Raw genomic sequence first — 20682 nt, forward strand, 5'->3', positions numbered from 1 at the left:
CAGTCTGACTGTTTTGTAGAGGGCTGCACTGCAGTGGGTGTTGGTAACTTACAGTATGTCCATGTGATAGATACTAACTGTGTAAACACTCTGACTGCAAAGGTCAGACGTGCTTGTAATGGCCTTCAGTAGTCAGCACCAAGTAACAGAAAATGGAAGACTTTGAAGGTTTGCAAGAAGGCAAAGTGTGTGTGCGTGCGTGCGTGTGCGTGTGTGCTTTCCAAAAACATTACATTTAGCTGATGTTGGGTAGATTGTATTTATAGTTGTCATGACAACAAACCTCTTAAATCATGAGCCTCTTAGCCCATGACCCAGTAATCAGATTTTCTGTCATTCATGCTTCACTTTTATAGTCTGTGTCTATATTAGTAAGCCTGAGCTGGCATAAATACACAGCCACACATGCAAACACACTATGGAGTGAAGACTGATGCCTCTCAGCTTTGATTTGATGCCTCAGAGCTTTGGGGATATTCAGTGTCATGATGAGATGCTTTGGCAGCACTGCAAATATTTATGTGCAGCTAATGTTAACATTAAGTCAGAGTGCAGTCCACTTAGGATAATTATAGATATTACAAGTCAAGATGATACATTAAACACCCTGGTTTGTATTGCTCTCAAATTGGGCTGATGACGAATTGAAAAAAACAGATGAGTAAATAAAGGTTTTGGGTTTGCAAACCAATTCCAGGTTCAATATGAATCTTAATGTAATCTTACCCTTAAATTATTTAAAATAGTTTGAGGTTCCCAATAAAAGGAAGCTTTTGAAAAATATTTATCTTTGGGCTTTTTGTGCCTTTATTGTGGCGATAGGACAGTAATGCGTCTGAAATCAGGGAGAGACAGAGTGGGAAATGACATGCAGGAAAGGAGTCACAGATCGGACTTGAACCCAGGCCGCCCGCCTGGAGGATAACAACACTCATGGGGCACAGCACCAACCACTACGCCACCAGCGCCCCCTGAAAAGTAGCTTTTATAAGGTTGACTGACGGATATGATGCATTAGATCAATTGGCTATGGCTTATGTTAATTCTCCTTTGCTTATGTTCTTGGAAAACAAACTAAAACTGATTGCACTTGTTGTACGTCAAACAAACGTCAAATATTTTTATTGCAGTGCAAGGATGCACCAAATGAAAAGAACAATTGTTTTAAGTCCATAATATATATATATATATGTGTTTTAGAATAAATTGTAGGCTTTTTGTAACTTTTATTTAGAGATAGTACAATTCAGAGTCAGAAATCAGAGAGAGTGGGAAATGGCATACAGGAAAGCAGCAACAGGTCCCATTCAAACCCGGGCTGCCCGCTGGAAAGTCTACAGCCACTGTACATGGGGCTAGCGCACTAATCACTAGGCACCCTTAAGTCCATAATATTTGATCTGGATAGTCACTGTCACTGACTCATTCCTTTTTGATTTAATTTTTGCTTGACGATACATTTTTGCTCCGTTTTGGTCATTGTTGAGTTGCCATGGTGAAGAGATTGAGTGTTTATTTGCCCAAGAAGATGAGCCATACATGCAAACCTCCTAGTATTTCATTTTTCTTGCCCTCAAGAAAAGTCTGCCCTTACCGGTGTACAACTGAAAAAAAAAGATCAGCCATTATGTGATTAGATCTCAAGCATAAGAACAATATAGAAATCTGCACAAATGCCAGTTTGGATCGTCTTGGTTCTTTGCCTTGCTTGTATTTCAAATACATTTTCATGTTCCCTCATGAATTGGAAGTGCACAGTGCTGAGTTACGGACGGACTTGCTTAATTTTGTAGAAATTTTGTAGATTTGTAGAAATCTTAAACACATACATACTGCTCTTATTCTCTGCCTCTCCGTTCCTCGTCCCCTGCTGTCCTCCTCCTCCTCCAGGCGGATAGCGTGACAGATCTGTCACGTCGGCACCTGGTCGTACACAAGTGTTAATGTCCCCACCTCAGCCGAGAATCACTAAACCGATGACACCACGCAGAGTGTGCCTGTGTGAATATATGAGATTTCTTGCAGCTTCCAACTCATTTGAATCACACCTGCTAAACTTTGAATTACTACAAAGCGTAGTTTTTCAACAACTTGTCAGGTTAAAAGAATATTGTGTATAAATGTGTGTATATATCTCTGTCTGTGTTTGCAGTGTATGTGTGTGTGTGTGTGTGTGTGTGTGTGTGTGTGTGTGTGTGTGTGTGTGTGTGTGTGGTATGGATGCACCAGGCAGGGGTCCCGTCCCCTGTCACTCAGAAACAACAAGCCCATCATTCCTGGGTTCTAAAATAAGCTCTCCTCCCTTCTTCAGTCCTCTCCCCCCTCACATGTGCTCCCCTCGTCAGCACCTCTCACCTTCAGAGTGACAGGAGACAACTGAGGGGGGAGCAGAGGAGGTGAGGAAGGAAACGGAGGACAGCAGGAGTGAAGCTGTAGCTCCTTGGTTAAATGTTTGGGAAAAATGATCAACCCCTAACCCTAAGAACAGGTGAAGTGCACCATGTCGTACAGATGTGACCCATCAGACAACTCAACGTCAGATTCCCCACTTCAGAGAATTTGCATAATTCAATCTTCAGAGCAAAGTATTGATATCTTTTCTGTTTGAAACTCTTGTTGGCTCCAAGGTTGCTTAGCTGATTTGATTGCTTATAGAGCTAATTTATATTAAGATAATGTGATTCTTAAGCCCCCCCCCACACACACACACACTCTAAAAATCCTGGGTTCATCTTTAGATTTAAGTCAGTGTACAATTCTGTGTGTTCTTCAGTGGTTTAGGATTATATTCAGACTCCCCCTACAACATGTCCTCACTCCCAACTTTTAAAAAATAAGGCAACCTGGTGAAAATATGACGCTCTAGGTACCAAAATAGTGTCAAGTTAACACACATGTTCAAGGTAGCAATAATTAATACGATCGTAAATAGAGAACACAAGTTTAGTTGTCGACAAAAATCTTGTTGTAAAAATGTGTCATTTTATAATTATTCAACCTTCAATAATTATTCAAACTGGGTTGCATTACAAACGTTTGCAGTACCGATATGGTTAAGCCTGTACACGTCTTAGCTAACGGGGGACACCGTAATATTTTTGAGCATTGACCAACTGTCCAATAGAAGCGGGACGATGCAAACCTCATGTCTTAGATTCCTGTTTTCCAACTTTTATGAATGGTTATGGTTTGAATGACTGCTAAAGTTGATGTTTTAAAAAAAAATGTAGTTTAGTATCTTTACTGTCAAAATGCTGTTCAGTCAAAACTATTGACAGATATGAAGTGTGTTGAACTGGTTTGTTTTTTTCTTTTTCGAGCCTGTATTCTGGAGAACTCCGTCTGTGTTTTGTGTCGGTGCTTGGCTGAAGCGCTTGTTCAGGTGTTAAAATGGGTTAAAATGACAAAGCTTGAGTGTCTACAAACTGCTCACTGAAAAAATCTTGGCTTGTGCTTTCAGCAGCAGTGTAGAATGACTTTGGAGAGGAGGGGGTGGGGGGTTAATACTCAGGGATCGACATGAACTTTGAGACTGTGAGGTCACACACTCGCTGACAACTCAACCACCTGTTGGCCCACACATAACACACAAATGCGCACACACACAAATCAGCACCCTCACACCCACATCTAGATTCACTGCACACCCTTCCCCGTGTGACTAGTCAATTCAGTAGAGTTGTAGGTGTAAGTTTGCATGACCATTACACAATGAAAATGGTGTGTTATTTGCATGTGCAACGGATATCGTGTATCTGCGAGTTATTTTGTCTCAAGCACCAAAAGCTTGCTAAAAAAACAACTGACATTTGACTGCTTTTTCACACACAGACACACACTCACACACACTCACACACACATAATCACATACACAATATGGCTATAATAGTGATGACATATTTTATATTGTAGGCATTATAATTGCTTTAAGAAATGTGTAAAGAAAACGTGCATTTTTATGACTTCCATAATAAACAATAGTAAGTCAATCAGTTAAATTAGTTAAATACTGATTGCATAGAAACATTGTGACATGAATAGATATATTTTATTTGGCTCAAAAAGGTCACAGAACATGTTAAGGTCCTCAGCCAAAGGGCGAGCTGATATAGCGCATTTGCAAAGAAAAGCTTTTTCAGGCAGGTTCAGGGTTGGCTGTCATGTACCTGACCCGGTCGAAAGAGCAGAAGCAGGTGCATCAGAGTTTTTAAGTGCGAAGTGTCACACAACCCTTTATATACACATCTCTCGCTATATACAGAGTCATCATGTCCAGTTAGGTTTGTGTCACACAAGGAAAGATGTTCTTCCTCCTGACATCCAAACAGCTGCATCACATAAACGTCCGTCAAACCAGACGGAGAAGAAGGAGCTCAGTCCGAAGCTTTAACTTTGTCAGTCCATAACTGTCACTGGGACGGCTCCCATAGCTCTCCCCATGGCCATGATGTCATTGTGTGAATATGTGACGGGTTCTGGGGTTGGATGTGTAAAGTTTTTTTTTAAGTCAGAGTGGTCAAAAGGTCCCGCCAGTAGTGCATTTTATAGATGAACTTTAGCTGTGTGTTTGTTTTTTCAAAGACTTGAACACCACCAGGTGTGAAGCGACAGAATTTAATTTATGGAATTATCTAAATTTTGCCCCCCCAACAAAAACAAGGTTAGAAGAAGTGTTGAGTAACTAATTCCAAAGTTTGCATGATAAGGAAGGGCATGTAAAAAGCGGTGTAAGTCTTCAAGATAAAGTACAGGGCCTGGCCAGGGCTTGAAGTGCTTGCATTGCGTGCCTGGGCCTGCACAGTTTCTGCCCAGTACATATTCAGCTAGAGTTCAGTCACTTTATACATCTTTTTGACTTCTTATCCAAAGCTGGAGGAAGTGTATCCCTTTACTGTCGCTGCACGTGCATGTCCTAGAGAGTATGCTTGAGATAAGAACTTTGTTATATATTCCCTCCGGTTTAGGAAGTCTTGTGAAGCTCTTTATGGCCACTGAGGCCACAGCTTCTCCTCTCTCACCAGCCTGATGCTCGTTCAGCACATGGATGATTAATTCGTAAAAGTTCTGACTCAAAAGCAAATTACACCCATTCCTTTGTAGTCACTTTGTTTCATGACAACCATAGATGTCTGGAGTCAAATTCAGCCCATGTGGGCAGTGACCTGCGAGACCCCGCCTCCCGCTTGGCTACCTGCCAACCCTAAAGTCCGAGAGTCAAACAAGAAGCCCTGCTGTCCTCCACTGAGCACACCCAGACTGTCTGTTAGAGTCCCACTGGGAGATGAGCCAAGGAAGGGACTGGGATGGTTGGCAGTGGCAGCGGCAGCCATTTTATCAGGGCTGGCAGCAAGGCGTGGTGATGGAGGGAATGTGTAACCGTACAGGCTGTAGGGCGGTGTGTGGAGGCGTAGACTGGCGTAACCCTGAGGGGTAGGGTTGGCTAGATAGCTGAGTTGAGTAGCAGGGAGAGGCAGGGAGCAAAATCCTTCGGTTTCGTATGCAGACGGACCTCTGGGAGGGGGGAATGGCTCCGGACCGTTGCTATAGCGATGGAGAGGGTGTGTGGGTCGGCCGCAGTTGTAGTCAGGTGGACTTAGTGGGCACACCTGGAAAGGTGAGGAGCATGGGGAAGTGGAGAGCAGGTGAGGTGATGCTCCATGAGCTCCAGGGAGTCCTACAGAAACAGAACCAGAAAATAATTGAAACCTTTGTCCGTCTTAATGACACATAATGGCTTTAATGTAATGACTAATAAATATTCCTTCAGGCTTACATTACAAACAAGTCTTATTAGGTGAATCAAGTAATGACCCTCACTTGATTACATTTTCCAAGTCAATGCAATTGTTGTTCACATGATTTCTGTTACCACATATGTTCATTTAGGACCAAAAGACTCCCTTACTTAAATTCATTTGACATAATTATTCCAATAAATAAGGTGTTGACAGGTATTTGATCAGTTCACCGACGAGTTAATGATGAGGTATCCTAATCAGTATCAATAATACCCCATGAGACTTTAGGAAATTACTGAAAATGGCATAATGTGATTATATTTCTTGTTGCAACCGGGCAAATAATGACTCTCACAACTTAAAAAGGAAGTTACTCATAAACCCCTTTCACACGTGGAATGCCTGCTAGGACACAAATGTCTGAATAAATTGACCCACATATAAAATACCTATAACCTGCCAGATATGGCAAAGCCTGCTTAATGTCCAAGTGAGCCGATGTGTGAACGCAGCAGGCATTTGAGTAAGCGTGTTGGTGATGCTGTTCATGTTGAACAGTTTTGCTGCTTTCTTCTCTGTTTGCCTCAGTTGACTTTACAGTTTATCGTTCTCCAATTTTAGGTTTGTACTAAGTATTGCAGATTCATGTTATATAGATGTATGTTGTAGTTATGTCAATGAAACTAGTCATTTTAATAGAAGAGTCCTCCTCCTGATCCGGCAGGCTCTCTAAACCGACCGCAGTATTCAAGAGTCGAGGGTATGACCAAACCAGACTTTCCAGTTTCCCGATGTTTATATGTGTAAGTCATTCAAGCAAAACCTCTATGGGAAGTTGGGATGGTGTTCAGTGTACAAAAAACACTTCCTGCACACAGTAATGACAAGGTCATGACAAGAATTGTCCAAAATCTTTCCCTAACCTTACTAGCTCCTTTTATTTGCCAAAGTTTTACCCTACTAAAAACTTAGTGGTTTCATTTAAAAAAAACAGTAAAATGTAATACTGGCAATGACATTCTGCTGTCTTTGAATTCAGAAAAGTCCTTCTAGTCAACTCTACCTTGCTTGGCCATGCCGGGGATGTCCTCAAATGTGAGTGTTCGAAGAGATGGCCGCCAGAAGGCATAAGACTCAACCAAAGCCTCCAGACCCATCCTGTAAAACACACAGAGATGAACACAAACACATCAGCATTGAATAAATGATCAATTATCACCAAATCATTCATGGCAGAACTCCTCGTCCTGCACTTTTTTCAGTCATTGATGCAGCTGCAGCCGCTCGCTCTCAGCATGCCTCACTCAGTCGTACATTATTTCGACCACCTGGCGGCCATCTTAGTCGCCCGTGGGGCCTCTTTTGCCATCTCCATGGAGACCGCAGGTAATGAGGGGCATAAACGCCACATTGCGATTGGCTGCTGCCAGCCGGGTGCTCGGAGGTAATTGCTTTCACACGGCTTTTACGGGCGAATCAGGACGAAGGAGCAGGAAGCCGCAGCAAGGATTTATGAGGTGGGACTCCCCTTCCCCCGCAAAATCTGCGTCCCCCTCCCTCCTCTAGGTGGGGCAGAGGGCTGCTGTGGCGGGGTAATGCGAGTGCTCTGTTACCCCTCGTTAGCGTGAGGATAAAAGTCCTCCCCCCCGCGGGGTTGTAGCCACGGTGATAATTTAGACAAGCTGCCCAGAGAGGTTGTGTGTGCTCTGAAGCAGCCTATCAGTGCAGAAGTTTATTTAGCAAACTGCTTAACTCTTCCTGTAATATTTAAAGGGAGGTATTTTTTTCAGCCTTCCTGAGTTTAACTTTATAGGGTCAGCTGTCAGGGTTATCCAGTTTGCCGTACTCTACCTTTCTCCCTGTCAAATTTTCTGTCTCACATGTTCCCTCTCCGCCCTCCTCTCTAATGATTTCTGTGAGGCCTCAGGGGAGTGGCTGTTTGGAGCCTGTTGGAGTTTTACTGCTGTGTTGTTTTAATGCTGTGTTTATATATGTTTAGAAATGTGTTTATACAGATTTTCTTCAGGACACTCTTGACTTTTATTATTTTGCTGTTGATGTTTATGTTCCTGAGGCCGGCTGGAATCTGACGCTCCATTTAGGTTTGCAGCCAGGGTTAGGTTTTTCCCTCCTCAGGCATGAGTCTGTAACTGTGAGATTGTGAGAATTAATGTGCCTTTAAAGTTAGCACATTTAAATAAAAATGCATCACCCATTAATAGGGTGAAATCATAATATCTGCCACGTCTGCTCAGATTAGTCCATTTCTTTTCTCTCGTTTTGGACAGATTTAATGGGAGGCTGTTGCACATTTTCCATTAGAAAAAAAAAAAAGTATAAATACATAGCTTTGCTCCCCATAAAAATGGGACTGAAATAGCCGTGATAAAAACCACAACCAAGCCAGAATATAATGCAGTCATGCATCCCACATTACCCCTAATGCACAGGATAATGTGAAAATCTCTTTGGTCCAAATGAACTCACCGGTTTCTGCCAGAGTCTCTGAAGCCTTTTGCAAACGGGTTTCTGTCAATTTTCAGCCTTGTAATCTGAAAAGTGAAATAAGACTATTTATTTCCAACATTTTCTTTATTACAAAGTCGATGATAACATGTCCTGTGCTCCAGCCAAAATAATTTCCTTCGTCTGTAATCTTTCAATCAAATCTATAAATAAATAATGCGCATAGTGAGCTGCCAATTGTGCTCTTTGAATTAGTTGGATATGCTTGGTTTGTGCGTTTCCATACACACATACAGTAGATGAATTTGTTCATTTGTGTGCATGTTTGTAAATGTATGCGCGGCTGCCATAGGGTTGCCCAGGCTGTGTGTGGTGTTTAAGGCCGACCCGCATCCAAAGGGATTTTTATGGGCCTCGCCATTCTGCGCTGTGGGCTAGCAAGTCCAAGCTAACATCCAACTTCAAACCTCACATTGACTCATCTTATGCTAAAATACAGAAAACATTTCTTTCCCTTATTGAAGAAATGAATGGGCTTTGAAATTCTTTGGAAAAAGTCCAGAAAAATGACTCTTTAGAGCACAAATTAAAATGGACAAATACTTCAAACATGCAACTTAAATGAGTAGCAGAGTCATTCTTTCCAGTCTATTCAGAGTTTTCTTGGTAGAAAACGCAAACACACCGAGGAAAACACACGCTCAGAAATTTGCTGTAAAAGTGTAGACCAGACAAAAAACAGAAAACATGACATCCATACTTTTTTTTCTCATTTAACTTCTTACATATCTTTATAGTCTGTTGTGTCAAAACGTTAGTGGAAGATATCCCACTCTGGTGTGACCTGCAAAAACTTAATTTAAACATTTTTCTTTTTTAATCACTCACTAACAAACAACATAACAATCAATATATGTTGGCCACCAGGTAGTCATTGTAGCACCTGTGTAATGGATTAGTGGATGTTTTATACGAGTAAGCTTAAAGCGAGCTTGGTTTACCCAGTTCAATTTGTTTGTTTACAGGATATGTGGTATTGCGGTGGAGCAGCTATGTTACCTGCTGATTCTGATACGCTGTGACGGTGGTGAACACGGTCTCAGGGAAAGCGAAGGTGCGGGTTCCCTCTCCAGCAGGCACAGCTCTCACTGGGGATAACTCCTCTCCACACTCCTTACGGATCACGTGGACCCTTGGCTGGTACTTGTGCATGGAGTGCAGAATGATCTGAACACATAAAGAAATATTCCTTCAGGCTTAAATTGCACAACAGCTCTTCAATTTAACTCAAAGCTGTAAAACACGATTGTTATATAACAGACATGCACACATGTGGATGCCTAGAAACATGCGGAAAATTGGAGTTTATTTGGCTTATTCCATCTTTTAAAATCTTAAAAGCTACTGCATTATTATTGCAAAGAAACTTGATACAAGATTATGATCAATGATTAAATCATACATACCAACTGTAACTGTAAAATGCCAGATAATAAAGATATTTCAAATGACTGTTTTTGTAACACCTACATGTCCCTGGTCATCCAGTTCATTGTTGGTCAGTTTGAGTTTGTCGAAGCTGACCACCTGACGCATCCACGTCTCCCCTGAGGCCGGGGAGTCCGGGTGGATGTAAACTCTGGGCGGCACTGGAGAGTCTGCATTCCCAGCTACCATCCACTTAGAGCTGTGATACACGTACCTTTATGAAACACGCAGGGAGGTAAATGACTAAGTGTCCCAACACTTTATTTCTTAAACACAATGTCAAGAAATGGCCAAGAAAAAAAAAAACAACTGTGGTGATTTGAAAGTGGGAGATGTTACTAAAGGCGATATTGAGACTTATTACAGCATGAGACAGAAAATAGAGACAGAGAATAATAAGACTCCAGGCGAATTCTTGGTTAGCTCAATAATTCCCCATTTAAACTTCTTATGAAAAGACATGAACCCTTACATTGACTATTTCAATAGCATGAACTTGCTATTGAAATGTCATTACAATGGCTACAAGGAATAATCATTTGAGACAAAAATTAATCGTCTCAAAAGTTGCCTAAATGCATAAAATTTTAATTCAATTGTGCCCTCAAATTCCACTACATAATTCTTGACTTTCTAAATCCTCTCAAAAGACTTGATTTAAACTATTACAGAGAAGAGTGCACGCATGTATGCAATAAATATTCATGTCACAAAACAAGAAAACAATTATTGTAATCCTTTTGCCATTCCCCATGTTATCTTTATTTCTTACTTTTTTATATTTAACTGATGATTTTTGCTTTAGCAATCTACAATGAGGGAGGTTTCTAGTCTTGCTTGATCCAAAACAATCATGAAGCCACTTACATTATCTTAAAAATAGAGAGAGCGAGAAAAAGAGAGAGTGCCATGTGTGTGTTAGAGTAAATAATAAAAGGAAAACATGGAAAAACAATTCCTCAAAAAACGAAATAATAATGCTTTCCTATTTTCAACTGCAGACTACCTTTCCATATTTCAATTTAAATCCTGAAGTAAAGCACAACTATTTTACTTTTTTAGTCAAACAAATGATCAAACCCAGTAATGAATCTTTTTTATTAAGCTTTTAAGATGTTTTGAAGCTATTTTTATTTTATTTTAGGTATTTTATGCACGAAGTCACACCTAACAACACTTAACAATTTAAATCGAAATCCTATGTTTATGATCTGTTTGCTTTAAGAGTAAAAGCGGCTATGAGTCTCTCCTCTGGTTGGAGGTCAGTTCGACACCTGCTGTGATGCGTTTGATTAAAAACCTGCACTTCCTGTACGCCTACGCTGACCTCGGCTCTGACCTGTGTGTGCACGCCAGCACATCTTTTTCGTAATCCACTGAAACTTTATGTAAGATCTTGGCGAATCGACCACGCCGCTAAAAAGTTATTCACTGTACGGTTCCTGAAAGTCTACTGTGACGGACCTGCAGTGAGAATTGGCTGCATTCACGCCGCTGCAGAAACACCGCTGTTGTTTTTTTCTGCATTATAGCGACATTTGCTGATTTGACCTCGCAGGATGGAGAGGTTAGGCGTCCAAAAGGCCTCCTCCAAACGGGACGGCAAAACCGCTGTGACAAAACACCAGAGCCAAGCGCCATTTGTGGACACATAGCTGGACTTACACAATTGAAAAATGTCATGTTGTCCAAGAAACACTTTATATGGGCACTTTGTTGGCCTATCTAAATTAAGACTACATGTGAGCAAAAGTATTTTATCCCCTTCCTATAAGGCATGCGAGGGAGTTTACAGGCCACCGACGGAGCCTGCAGACAGTTTAGGTTACTTTTTACAAGTTCTATAGCGGATTTAACTTTTTACTTTAGAAATAATGTCGTGTATAAATGTAAAAAAGGATTACGAAGTTATGTGCTTTTCAAGGCTTGCATATGCAGCAGTGTGTTTGTGCAGGTGTGTGTGTGCGCACGTACCTGTATCGTTTGTTATCCACAGGGATTATATCCATGGCGATATAATACTGCTGATGTGGGTCCAAGCCCGTAATCTTGACGCGCATAGCGGGGAACATCCGCCTATACAGGAAACCCAAATAAATCATCTGCATTACACATTTCAGCCATGCTAGATGAAACACAGCCAGTATTACTAAATACTAATAATCTGAGCTACAAAGATAGATTCAGTAAAAAAAAAAAAAAAAAAAAATCAGTTTTGATGGCATTTTTGCTAAATCTATGGGATTATGTAGGCTACCATAAATTGGAGTTTATAACGGTGAATTATGTGGTTCAAGACATTATCTTAAAAGGTGATTATCCACACGACTGTTTTAGTCTTAATTAGGCCTCCACTTCTTTTATTTACATAAACATGTGTGTTAAACTAAAGCAAATCGCTTCACATCCCGAATATAATTTTGAAACCATCATTCTTCCTTTAAAAATCAAAGAGCGTTTTTTTTCTTCTTCTTCCAAACATATATCCATTTCCATTGTACATCCTTCTTACCGTCCAGCCTTGGTTATGATCATTTCCGTGCCAATCTCGTGGAACCGTTTCCACAGGTCCGATCCCTGCAGGTCCACGCGGGACTCCTCTCCGGTGCCGGTGGCCGGCGCCGTGCACAGAGCTGCGGGCTGCGGACTCTCCAGCAGCGCGTCCTCGCTCTCTGCTGCACCGGGGGAAAGAGCGAGATGAACATTTTGCAACGGTCACACAGCCATCCAAAGCAAGCATCAGTCATTTACAAGGTGTGACTTCGGTTCTGAACCGTGGCTAATGGGAGAAACTGAAATCTGAATATTTCAAAATGAATAAAACAACATTCAGAATGGATTCTTATCATCTGATTCCAAGTAACCAAGTATTTAGAGGCTACCACGTTTTGCATTTTGCATTAAGCCTTTAAAACATGTAGGCTGCGTTTTTATTGAGGTTGTCATGAAAAAAGGTGTAATTGCAAATGTTTTTGTTTTACTACACACTGCTGAACACTGTTTTATTACTGGATCATTTCAAGACGATAAAAATGCTTTCAAGTGATTATACGTCCATTAAAGTCACTCTTCACTGTTGCACACGAAGTTTAGAATTTGTAGTTGCATTTTCTCTTTGACCCAAGGTCACTCTACACTCTCATTCTGGAATTAAGGTCCTATGCACATAGTTTATTATGATGCTGTAGCAAAAAGGCAAGTTTACTATTCAGTCATTACTGAACTCCAATTTTCAGTCCAACTAGCAACTGTTTAATGATTTTCCTGGTGGGATACTTGAGTTTAAAAGTGTATTTTAATATTGAGGGCAAACTAATATCAGTGTTTATGTGCCTCTCTGTTCATGTTATTTGTGTTATTCGTCACAGGTGGACACAATTTATGGACATTAGAAATGGTCCTAACAAGCCAAGCTCACAACAACTCCTCAGCCCGCAGTGCATTTTCAGTTTACAGCAGATTGAAATAATAATTTGTCATGGCCACTCGGTTTGTGTTTTCTGCAGACCTCTTAGCATCCTTTCCGAGGCAGCTTCCCGGCCTTTACATGCTGCTAATTGGCGTGTTTATGATTGCAACACAGCTCATAAAGTGGCTCACATTAGTCACACTCACACCACTCATATTTACTAGAGCAGGGCAATGATATGATATCACATTTCCACACTGTGGCTCTGACCAAAGCACCAAATTATGTTCTGCCTTAATCTTTCATTTCTGCCTTGTTTTTTTTTACTGAATTTTCCACAATCAGAAAGTAGAGGAGCACATTCATGATACAAATGAAAAGAGCTTCGAAGTAAGACTTTCGTTTGTTCCTGAAAAAAAAAATAGACTTGGTTTTTAAATTATTATGGTCTTAAGTTGTGCATTTGACATTTATTTATGTAAGGTCTATGTAATGTCCCGTCTTTGATATGAAATTTGTGTCTGTGATTAGTTTTATGAAATGCACATTGCCCATGTTTGACAGATTAAATTCTGAAAGCCTTTTCAAAACACACGCAGCCAACAATAGGCTAACAGGATATTATTCTCCTCATGTATGCACTCATTAATTATATAGGCCTATATATTTTTAAGATAATATTGTTACTAACTAACTTTTTTTTTTAGTGTATGGTTTAATGTGGGCTACTTACGGGATCCGTCACTCGCACACTCAGCCTCGCTTCCCCGGTCGCTCGTGCACGCTCTATCGGCTCGCGGGCCCGGGCTCCCGGTTAGGTCGGACACATCAGTGCCGTCCTCGTAGCTCGGGGACACGGCCTCTTCTTCGGCTGTCTTGCGTCTCTTCTCCGCTCCGATGAGCGCCTCTACAGAAAACGCGTGCGCCTTGACGCTCAGTGCGCACGGGGACCTCCGTTTCTCTGCCATGTCTCGCGCTCTCGGGTCAGAAAAGTGGGACGCAGGAAGCAAAATAAGTTCTAAGCTCAGACAACAGGGAAAAAGAAATCCACGAAGACAGTCCAGTGCTCTCGGTGCGGGGTGTTGTCCGTCCTCGAGCCGGACAGCAGAGGAAACAGCGCGAGTCAGCACGAGCTGCAATAATGTCTCCGTTATCCGTGAGAGCCGCGCGGACTTTAGGAGAGTGTCAACAACCAGAGTTTAGAGGAGAGCCGGAGAAGAGGACCTGTCAATCATCAAACATGGCAACCAATCACGAGTAATCACACCCCCCCCCCGGAACTTTACGCTGGTCCCGCCCGCTGTGGGGGCCGCTCGTGCCGCCTTATGTGGTAAAAGTAAAGCTGGTGATTGAATCAGGAGCGCGAGGAGTGTCTCTCCGGGGCATTGTGCGCATTTTCACACACCGGCCCGACATGCTGTGCATATCTGGCCATTAGTACCTCCTGCGCGGTGGACACTTGTGGCCCCCAGCCTGGAAATAGGCGTTTACATAGATCATGTCTTTCACAGAAGAAATGTCTCACAATGTGTCTGTGCATATTGATCAGTCTGCTTTAACCCTTTAGATGGCTAACTAATCTTAGACCTTTGTATTTCTTTTCTTTTTGTAACCCCAAATAGTACGGCTCTGGGTCTAATCAGTTCTCCAAACGTTGTCATCTCATGTTATTTTGAGACAATTACGTCATGTAACAGAATCACAATATAACTAACAACACGATCCCCACAATGCGCAAACAAATTCCTTGTTAAAATGCAACAACACAAACTCATTACAACAACAATAATAATAATAATAATATTTTGCTGATTACAACATTGATAGGTTGATGCTTTAAAATTTTAGTTTAATGATTGATGTTTGTAGGCTTCACGAACAACTAATTCATCTGTAGTCTAATTCCTATAGCCTAATTAAAGATCGTTCTGGTTGTTGGTTGGCATTTCACATCATCAAATATTTATCTGTTGTTGTTCCTTATTTCTAAAACATACATTTCAGAAAGGAAATACTTAAATATTGCAATGGGTCAATTGTTGTCTATAAGTAAATATATAAATAAATGGACGACAGAAAAAAAAATCAGGATGAACAGGATCAGAAATCATTTAATACTCATTCATCTCACAGTCTTAGTAATGACTTTGATTCCCATTTTATGCATGTTTGGAAATGATTTCTCTCACTTTCAAGGCCGCGTGAATGAGCGTGTGGTCACGCGGGGAATGCGTTTTGGTGTGAGTGCGTGTGGAGAGTTTAACACGAGAAGAGAACCTGCTATAAATAAACAAGAGCCGAGTTTCTCAAACCGACAGTCGATATCCTGATGGCCCTGAGCCGATATACAGTTTCTTATAAACAAAACCGATCGCTGAACAGTTTAATATGAAACATTTTGACGTCTTATTATCCCGCTATAATTTGTCTTTTTTGTTTTTTGTTTTTGCTCCTTAACAAAAATCATCCTGCATATTTGATGATGTGAAATGCCATTAGTGCCATCAGGATTAAATTATTTTCTGAGGTTTCCTCTTTGCTTTAGTGATGTTTCCTGCGCTAAAATCACTGCAAAGCCCACAAGGCCTCTCGTGGCTTGTTGGTTAAATAAATAACACGTCGTCATCGTTTATTGGCATAAATTCAGTGTAAATGATTGGACGTCAAGGGGAAGGTCTGTGCCCAGATCCGCGTGGGTTATCAGATCAAAAGCCTCGTGTTTCGCTTCCCGTGGGGGTTCAAAAATGTCTTATTTCTTAATAACTTCGTGAGAATCAAATAGGTTACGCTCTGTTTGCAAAAGCGTTCATTTTCGATTCAACGTGAGCATAAAGCCGCATGACCTATTTTGGCTTTGACATAAATAACTTACAAATAATAAGAACACAATATTTGCCCTTCATAGCTGTAGCCTAATCATAAACAGAGATTGTTAAAAAAATGAAATCAGACAAAGCACGTCGTCAAAGATTAAATAATGGGCTAAATGTTAGTCTGAAAATGACCCAAACATTCTTTAAGTTTAACATTAATTAGCCCATACTTCCTTTAACATGGTTTTACATTGAATAGGCCTGTTAAAGACTCCAAGCAGTTATTGATCAATGTTAACAACTTTAAAAAAATGTAATTCCTTCTTTTTTTTAAATCATTTTCATAAATTAAAAAAAAAATAGCCTAACCTTTAAGTCAGTAACCCGTAAATGAAGACATGGCTCTAATTAAATGAAAGTCTCAATAACATTTATTTTATATTTGATTCCTATTTGATAGGCTAATAATAATAATAATAATAGGTCAATTTCAACATGTAGGCCTATTACTGATGGTCTATGAGAAGCAGTATAAAGGCTGTAGCCTATGATATTTAAAACATTACTGTCAAGTTAGAGCTTGGTGATGAAGACAGGACTCTTTTACTTTAATCGCTTATCCTTTTAATAAGCGCAGTTCATTTCTTATTTAGGCCTATAGTCCTCGAAAGTAATATAGGCCTAAATATGGTTCAAAAATCTAATAAAAAAATATTTATATAGGCTATGGCCTACGGGTTTGTATGTAGTCATTTGTAAGTAGTTATTGATAATGTAATTATTATTTTTCGTTTGCAGGTGCACTGCCTCGACTATTTGCTATATTGTAGAGTCATGTACGATTATGGTATATGAACATTTTTATTTAATACCTCATATAGATATTATTAGGCCTATTGTTATTTATTAGTCTTATTTAGAATGATTGCGTAGCCTAGCATACCCATCCAGTATCAGAATATAGCCTATAGGAAGAAAGCTTACCATTCATTGAGGAAAAATTGAAACTTTTCTGTCAAAGCAAACGTGCACAAATGTTGCATCTAGAAAAAAAAACAGTCTTTCATTCTTCAGCTCTTTGTACACGATGAGCGGCGGCGTGCTATGGGATTGTGGAATGAGCTCATCTTGGACTTAAAACAAATTTGAAGGCATTTTTTTCGATGGTCCTGGCGACGAGTCTTATATGTGCTCTGGCTGTAAAACTGTGGGCGAAATCTCTGTCGCCAAACCTGTCTGTTATTTGAATATAAATGTTGCGGCAGTGGGGCATAGCTTTATCAAATAAACCTAAAGTTGTGTTTTGCACATTAGTAACCGGGGGAAAATCATGGACGTTTAAAGTTTTTGAGTTTCCTCATTTTCTGTGTATTTTCTCTCTCGTATGCCTGTCCTGCATGTCCTGCAAGTCCTGCATGTCCTGCATGTCTCTTACCGTCACAGTTTGTCACCACCTGAGCTACTCTGTGTCAATCAAGTTGCCTACGGCAGATTTCTCTCTTTCCTAGTTTTGATTAATGACGCTGGTGTTCAATTTCTGGCTACAATAAACAATTAATTGCGAAAAAAAAAAAAACACATACAAATCCTGATAATTAAACTCTTGATAGTCTATGCCTTATACACACCTTTTTAATCTTTTTTTTGCCACTCAATTTACTGACTAGCTTTTGTTTGCTAATTAGCCGAAAAATAGGCCATGCAGGTGCGCGTTAACCCAGTTATTGTGTTCAGCCAATCACAGCCCGGCTCATTTGTTCAGGTGTCGTTTAAAGAAATGTCACTAAAGGCGTATAGGCGTTACCCACTGCGCACTGAATAGGCTGTTTATTAAAAACCTTTGACATAATTACCTGTGAGCTTTGAAGGGACACGGAGCAGGGTAGAAGTGCTGGAGCAGGGGAGTCTGGGTAATACATTGTTAACAGTTATTTAGCGCGTGCTAATGGGCACGTGGATCACTGCCAGGGCTTTTATGGCGGAAGTGGCATGGGCGGCATGGAGGTGTGGGATTATGGTGAGTATGTGTAAGGGAGACCTACATGTAGGCTGGTGCGGTGGTGATTTTAAAAATGTTTCAGCAGTGGTCCCTTTCCACACTTCTGTTCCGTTTTAATCTTTCCTGAAGGGATTTAGATCCAAAACTGTGGAAAGACTGAAGTCAGACAGCAGACAGTGAGAGAAATTCAGCCACCTTCCTTCTTCCACATTCAGGGTACCATCGCCATCCTTGCAGGCACTCCTGTGGGGGCCGAATCCCAGACAAGCAATGCCGGATCCTCTGTACGGCCCCACTGGGAAAGTCATAACCTGAACTCCACGGCTGTACGCAGTTGTGCCAACACTGCAAAACAAACGGCTGGGGCCCCTACGAGCAAATCCTGCTTATGCTGGCCCAGAGTCACTCGTCATCCAAGTGAAGTGACCCTTGCTCTCCTTCATAAAGTTAACCTTCCATTGAAAACGTGCTATTTACTGACGCGCTTGATAGAAGTTGATGGATGTATGACATTTATTGAATTTTTTTACGAGCCGGTTCTGGTCGTGACGCCGTTTATTCAGGCCTCTGTGCGCCTCGGATGTTATTCAAGTTGAACTCCTGCTCTGGCTGCTAGCTTTTCTCTCTCTTTCTCACACGCACACACACACACACACACACACACACACACACACACACACACACACACACACACACACACACACACACACACACACACACACACACACACACACACACACACACACACACACACACACACACACACACACACACACACACACACACACACACACTGTAGGAAGACACAGATGACTCAAACTCTGTGAAACTGAGTTACAGCTTGATGCTGCTGGACTGCAGGGTGTTGGATTCATCCTGTGATTTTCAGATCAAAAATGCTTTGCAGAGCTAAGCCAGATCTGTCACTATGCAGACTGTCACATCATTATTTGGATCAGATCAAACTGAAATACTTTTGAGAGGAAACTTTAACTGTCTATAAATATGTTTTATCAATTCCATAAGTACGGCTTCAACAACGTATCTTTTCTTCATTAAGCTAATTCAGTGTTCAGCACAGGAAGATTGGAGGGGGAGCTGTTAGGGCAATCTGGAACATGTGGTGGGTAAGACGAAATTGTGACAAAATCTGTCATAACTCTGTATCTGCAAGCAGCCTATATGTAATATTTTACAGTCCAGAATTTTCCATCTAAATTTGAGGCAGTTTATCCTGAAAATCTGCCGTGTGTGTTCTAATGTAGTCTATTTAAATAATAGCCGTGGACTAACTTCATAAGAAAAATACTCAAATTGCGTTTGAAAGCATTTATGTTATATCAGAAAAAGCTCAACCGGCACTCACAATTCATCTCACTGTGTATTAATGTTTCTTTTGTTGATTAATTAAATTTGAAAAGGATTTAAACATTTCTTTTTTATGATGTCAGCTGTAATGCATGCTGCACATTGAACGGCGCAGAGAAAGCAGGTGATAACAATTAAAAAGAAGGAATTGTGTTATTAGTGAATTCGGATGAATCTAACTAATTGTATTGAATGGGTCCGTGTTATCATCCTGTGTCGCTCACAGGTCGATAAATTACAAATAATGGAAATATTATTAGGCCAGACTTTTTGACATCAGCATATACTGGATCATTATCCAAAGAGTGTCTTTTCATTTATGCCCCTGCTTTTTATCTTCCAATTTACAAGCCACTTTTCTCATTCATAAAGAAAAAAAGAAGGTATTGGAAGCTTTTTCCTAGGAGCTATTATGATACAGATTAGTTTCTTATACTGCAAACAAAAACACATTGCTTCTTATTATAACAGGATTCACATGTTGCTTAAAGATCCAAGAGGGGATTTGCCCAAATGTGGCAGATTTTTATGTGTCGCAGGCCAACTAAGCTGCATAGATTTCATGCACAAGTGAAAAGTGATGACACTGGATGGATTTTTAAATGCAAAACATCTACATTATCCGAGAATGTCATGGTCTGAAATGATGGCAGTAGATAAAAAAAAACATAATAATAATGCTGGGAGTCTGTCTTGATGATCTGTAGAGCGATTATGTAACTGTGTGCTGTATGTAATTGACTTTGAACTTAAAGTGGTTCAACAGAGGTCAACAGCTCTGCAGGACCGGCTCCGCTCATATTTACCGGAGACAGCAGGAGACAGAGTTGCACAGTTTCTCTGACTGATCTCCCGGCTGTTAATTACAAAGCTGAGACATTACTTGCAGATGTATTTGCTTACTTGCTAACAGTTGCTTACATTGAGCACACTTGTAATTAGGCTTATGGTTTCTAAGGTCCAAAATATTCATGCTTTAAATCAAGATAACCTGATTATTTCCCTGCATACAGCATTAACAGGAGAGCCGACTATTTACTTTGCAGGTATGAATTAAGTCAAAGTCTTAAGCAAGTTGCAAAAAACTCACAGCTGATAATTATAAGATGCTTCGGATGAGTGAGGGCTGAAATAAAAGAGAGTTGTTAGTAATATGTGTAACTCAACAACAAACCATTACATCTTATTACCTCAATGTGCTGCAAGAGAGATGGGTGGATGGGGCGGGGGGCAATCAAGCAGGTGCTGTTTTTATTGTTTTCTCCATCTAACAGAGAAGATGTGAAAACATTTTCTCCTCTCATAACCCATGAAACCACATGATGGTTCGATCTGAATGGTTTGTGTTAATGTGTGTGTTTGTGTGCGCACATGAGGTCATTAAAAGGAAGGACTGTGTGT

General features: G+C 40.7%; 1 protein-coding gene and 1 long non-coding RNA gene across 2 annotated transcripts in view; one reads left to right on the top strand and one right to left on the bottom strand.

Annotated features, from left to right (window-relative positions):
• LOC114920283 (uncharacterized) overlaps positions 1 to 9716 on the top strand; it is a 70043-nt gene extending 60327 nt beyond the window's left edge. The window contains exon 3 of the long non-coding RNA XR_003808597.2: positions 9230 to 9716. This is a non-coding gene — a long non-coding RNA (uncharacterized lncRNA). The remainder of the gene's footprint in view (positions 1 to 9229) is intronic.
• On the bottom strand, positions 3473 to 14370 carry tbx18 (T-box transcription factor 18). The gene is made up of 8 exons (XM_020633474.3): positions 13835 to 14370; positions 12205 to 12367; positions 11667 to 11768; positions 9735 to 9906; positions 9264 to 9431; positions 8226 to 8290; positions 6802 to 6896; positions 3473 to 5674 (listed from the first exon to the last, which is right to left on the bottom strand). The coding sequence occupies exons 1-8, from the start codon at positions 14067 to 14069 to the stop codon at positions 5142 to 5144; spliced, it is 1533 nt and encodes a 510-aa protein (XP_020489130.3). The 5' UTR covers positions 14070 to 14370; the 3' UTR covers positions 3473 to 5141.
• Between the last annotated feature and the right edge of the window lie 6312 nt (positions 14371 to 20682).

This window comes from Labrus bergylta, chromosome 15 (assembly GCF_963930695.1).
Source record: "Labrus bergylta chromosome 15, fLabBer1.1, whole genome shotgun sequence".
In the NCBI taxonomy this organism is placed as follows: domain Eukaryota; kingdom Metazoa; phylum Chordata; class Actinopteri; order Labriformes; family Labridae; genus Labrus; species Labrus bergylta.

Excerpts from the sequence above, each read along its gene's own strand:
- tbx18 (XM_020633474.3), bottom strand. The coding sequence starts at position 14,069 with ATGGCAGAGAAACGGAGGTCCCCGTGCGCACTGAGCGTCAAGGCGCAC. Across the intron at positions 11,769-12,204 it reads ATCATAACCAAGGCTGGACG|GCGGATGTTCCCCGCTATGC; the intron begins GTAAGAAGGATG and ends TTTCCTGTATAG. Across the intron at positions 9,907-11,666 it reads GTGGATAACAAACGATACAG|GTACGTGTATCACAGCTCTA; the intron begins GTACGTGCGCAC and ends TGTTTCATAAAG.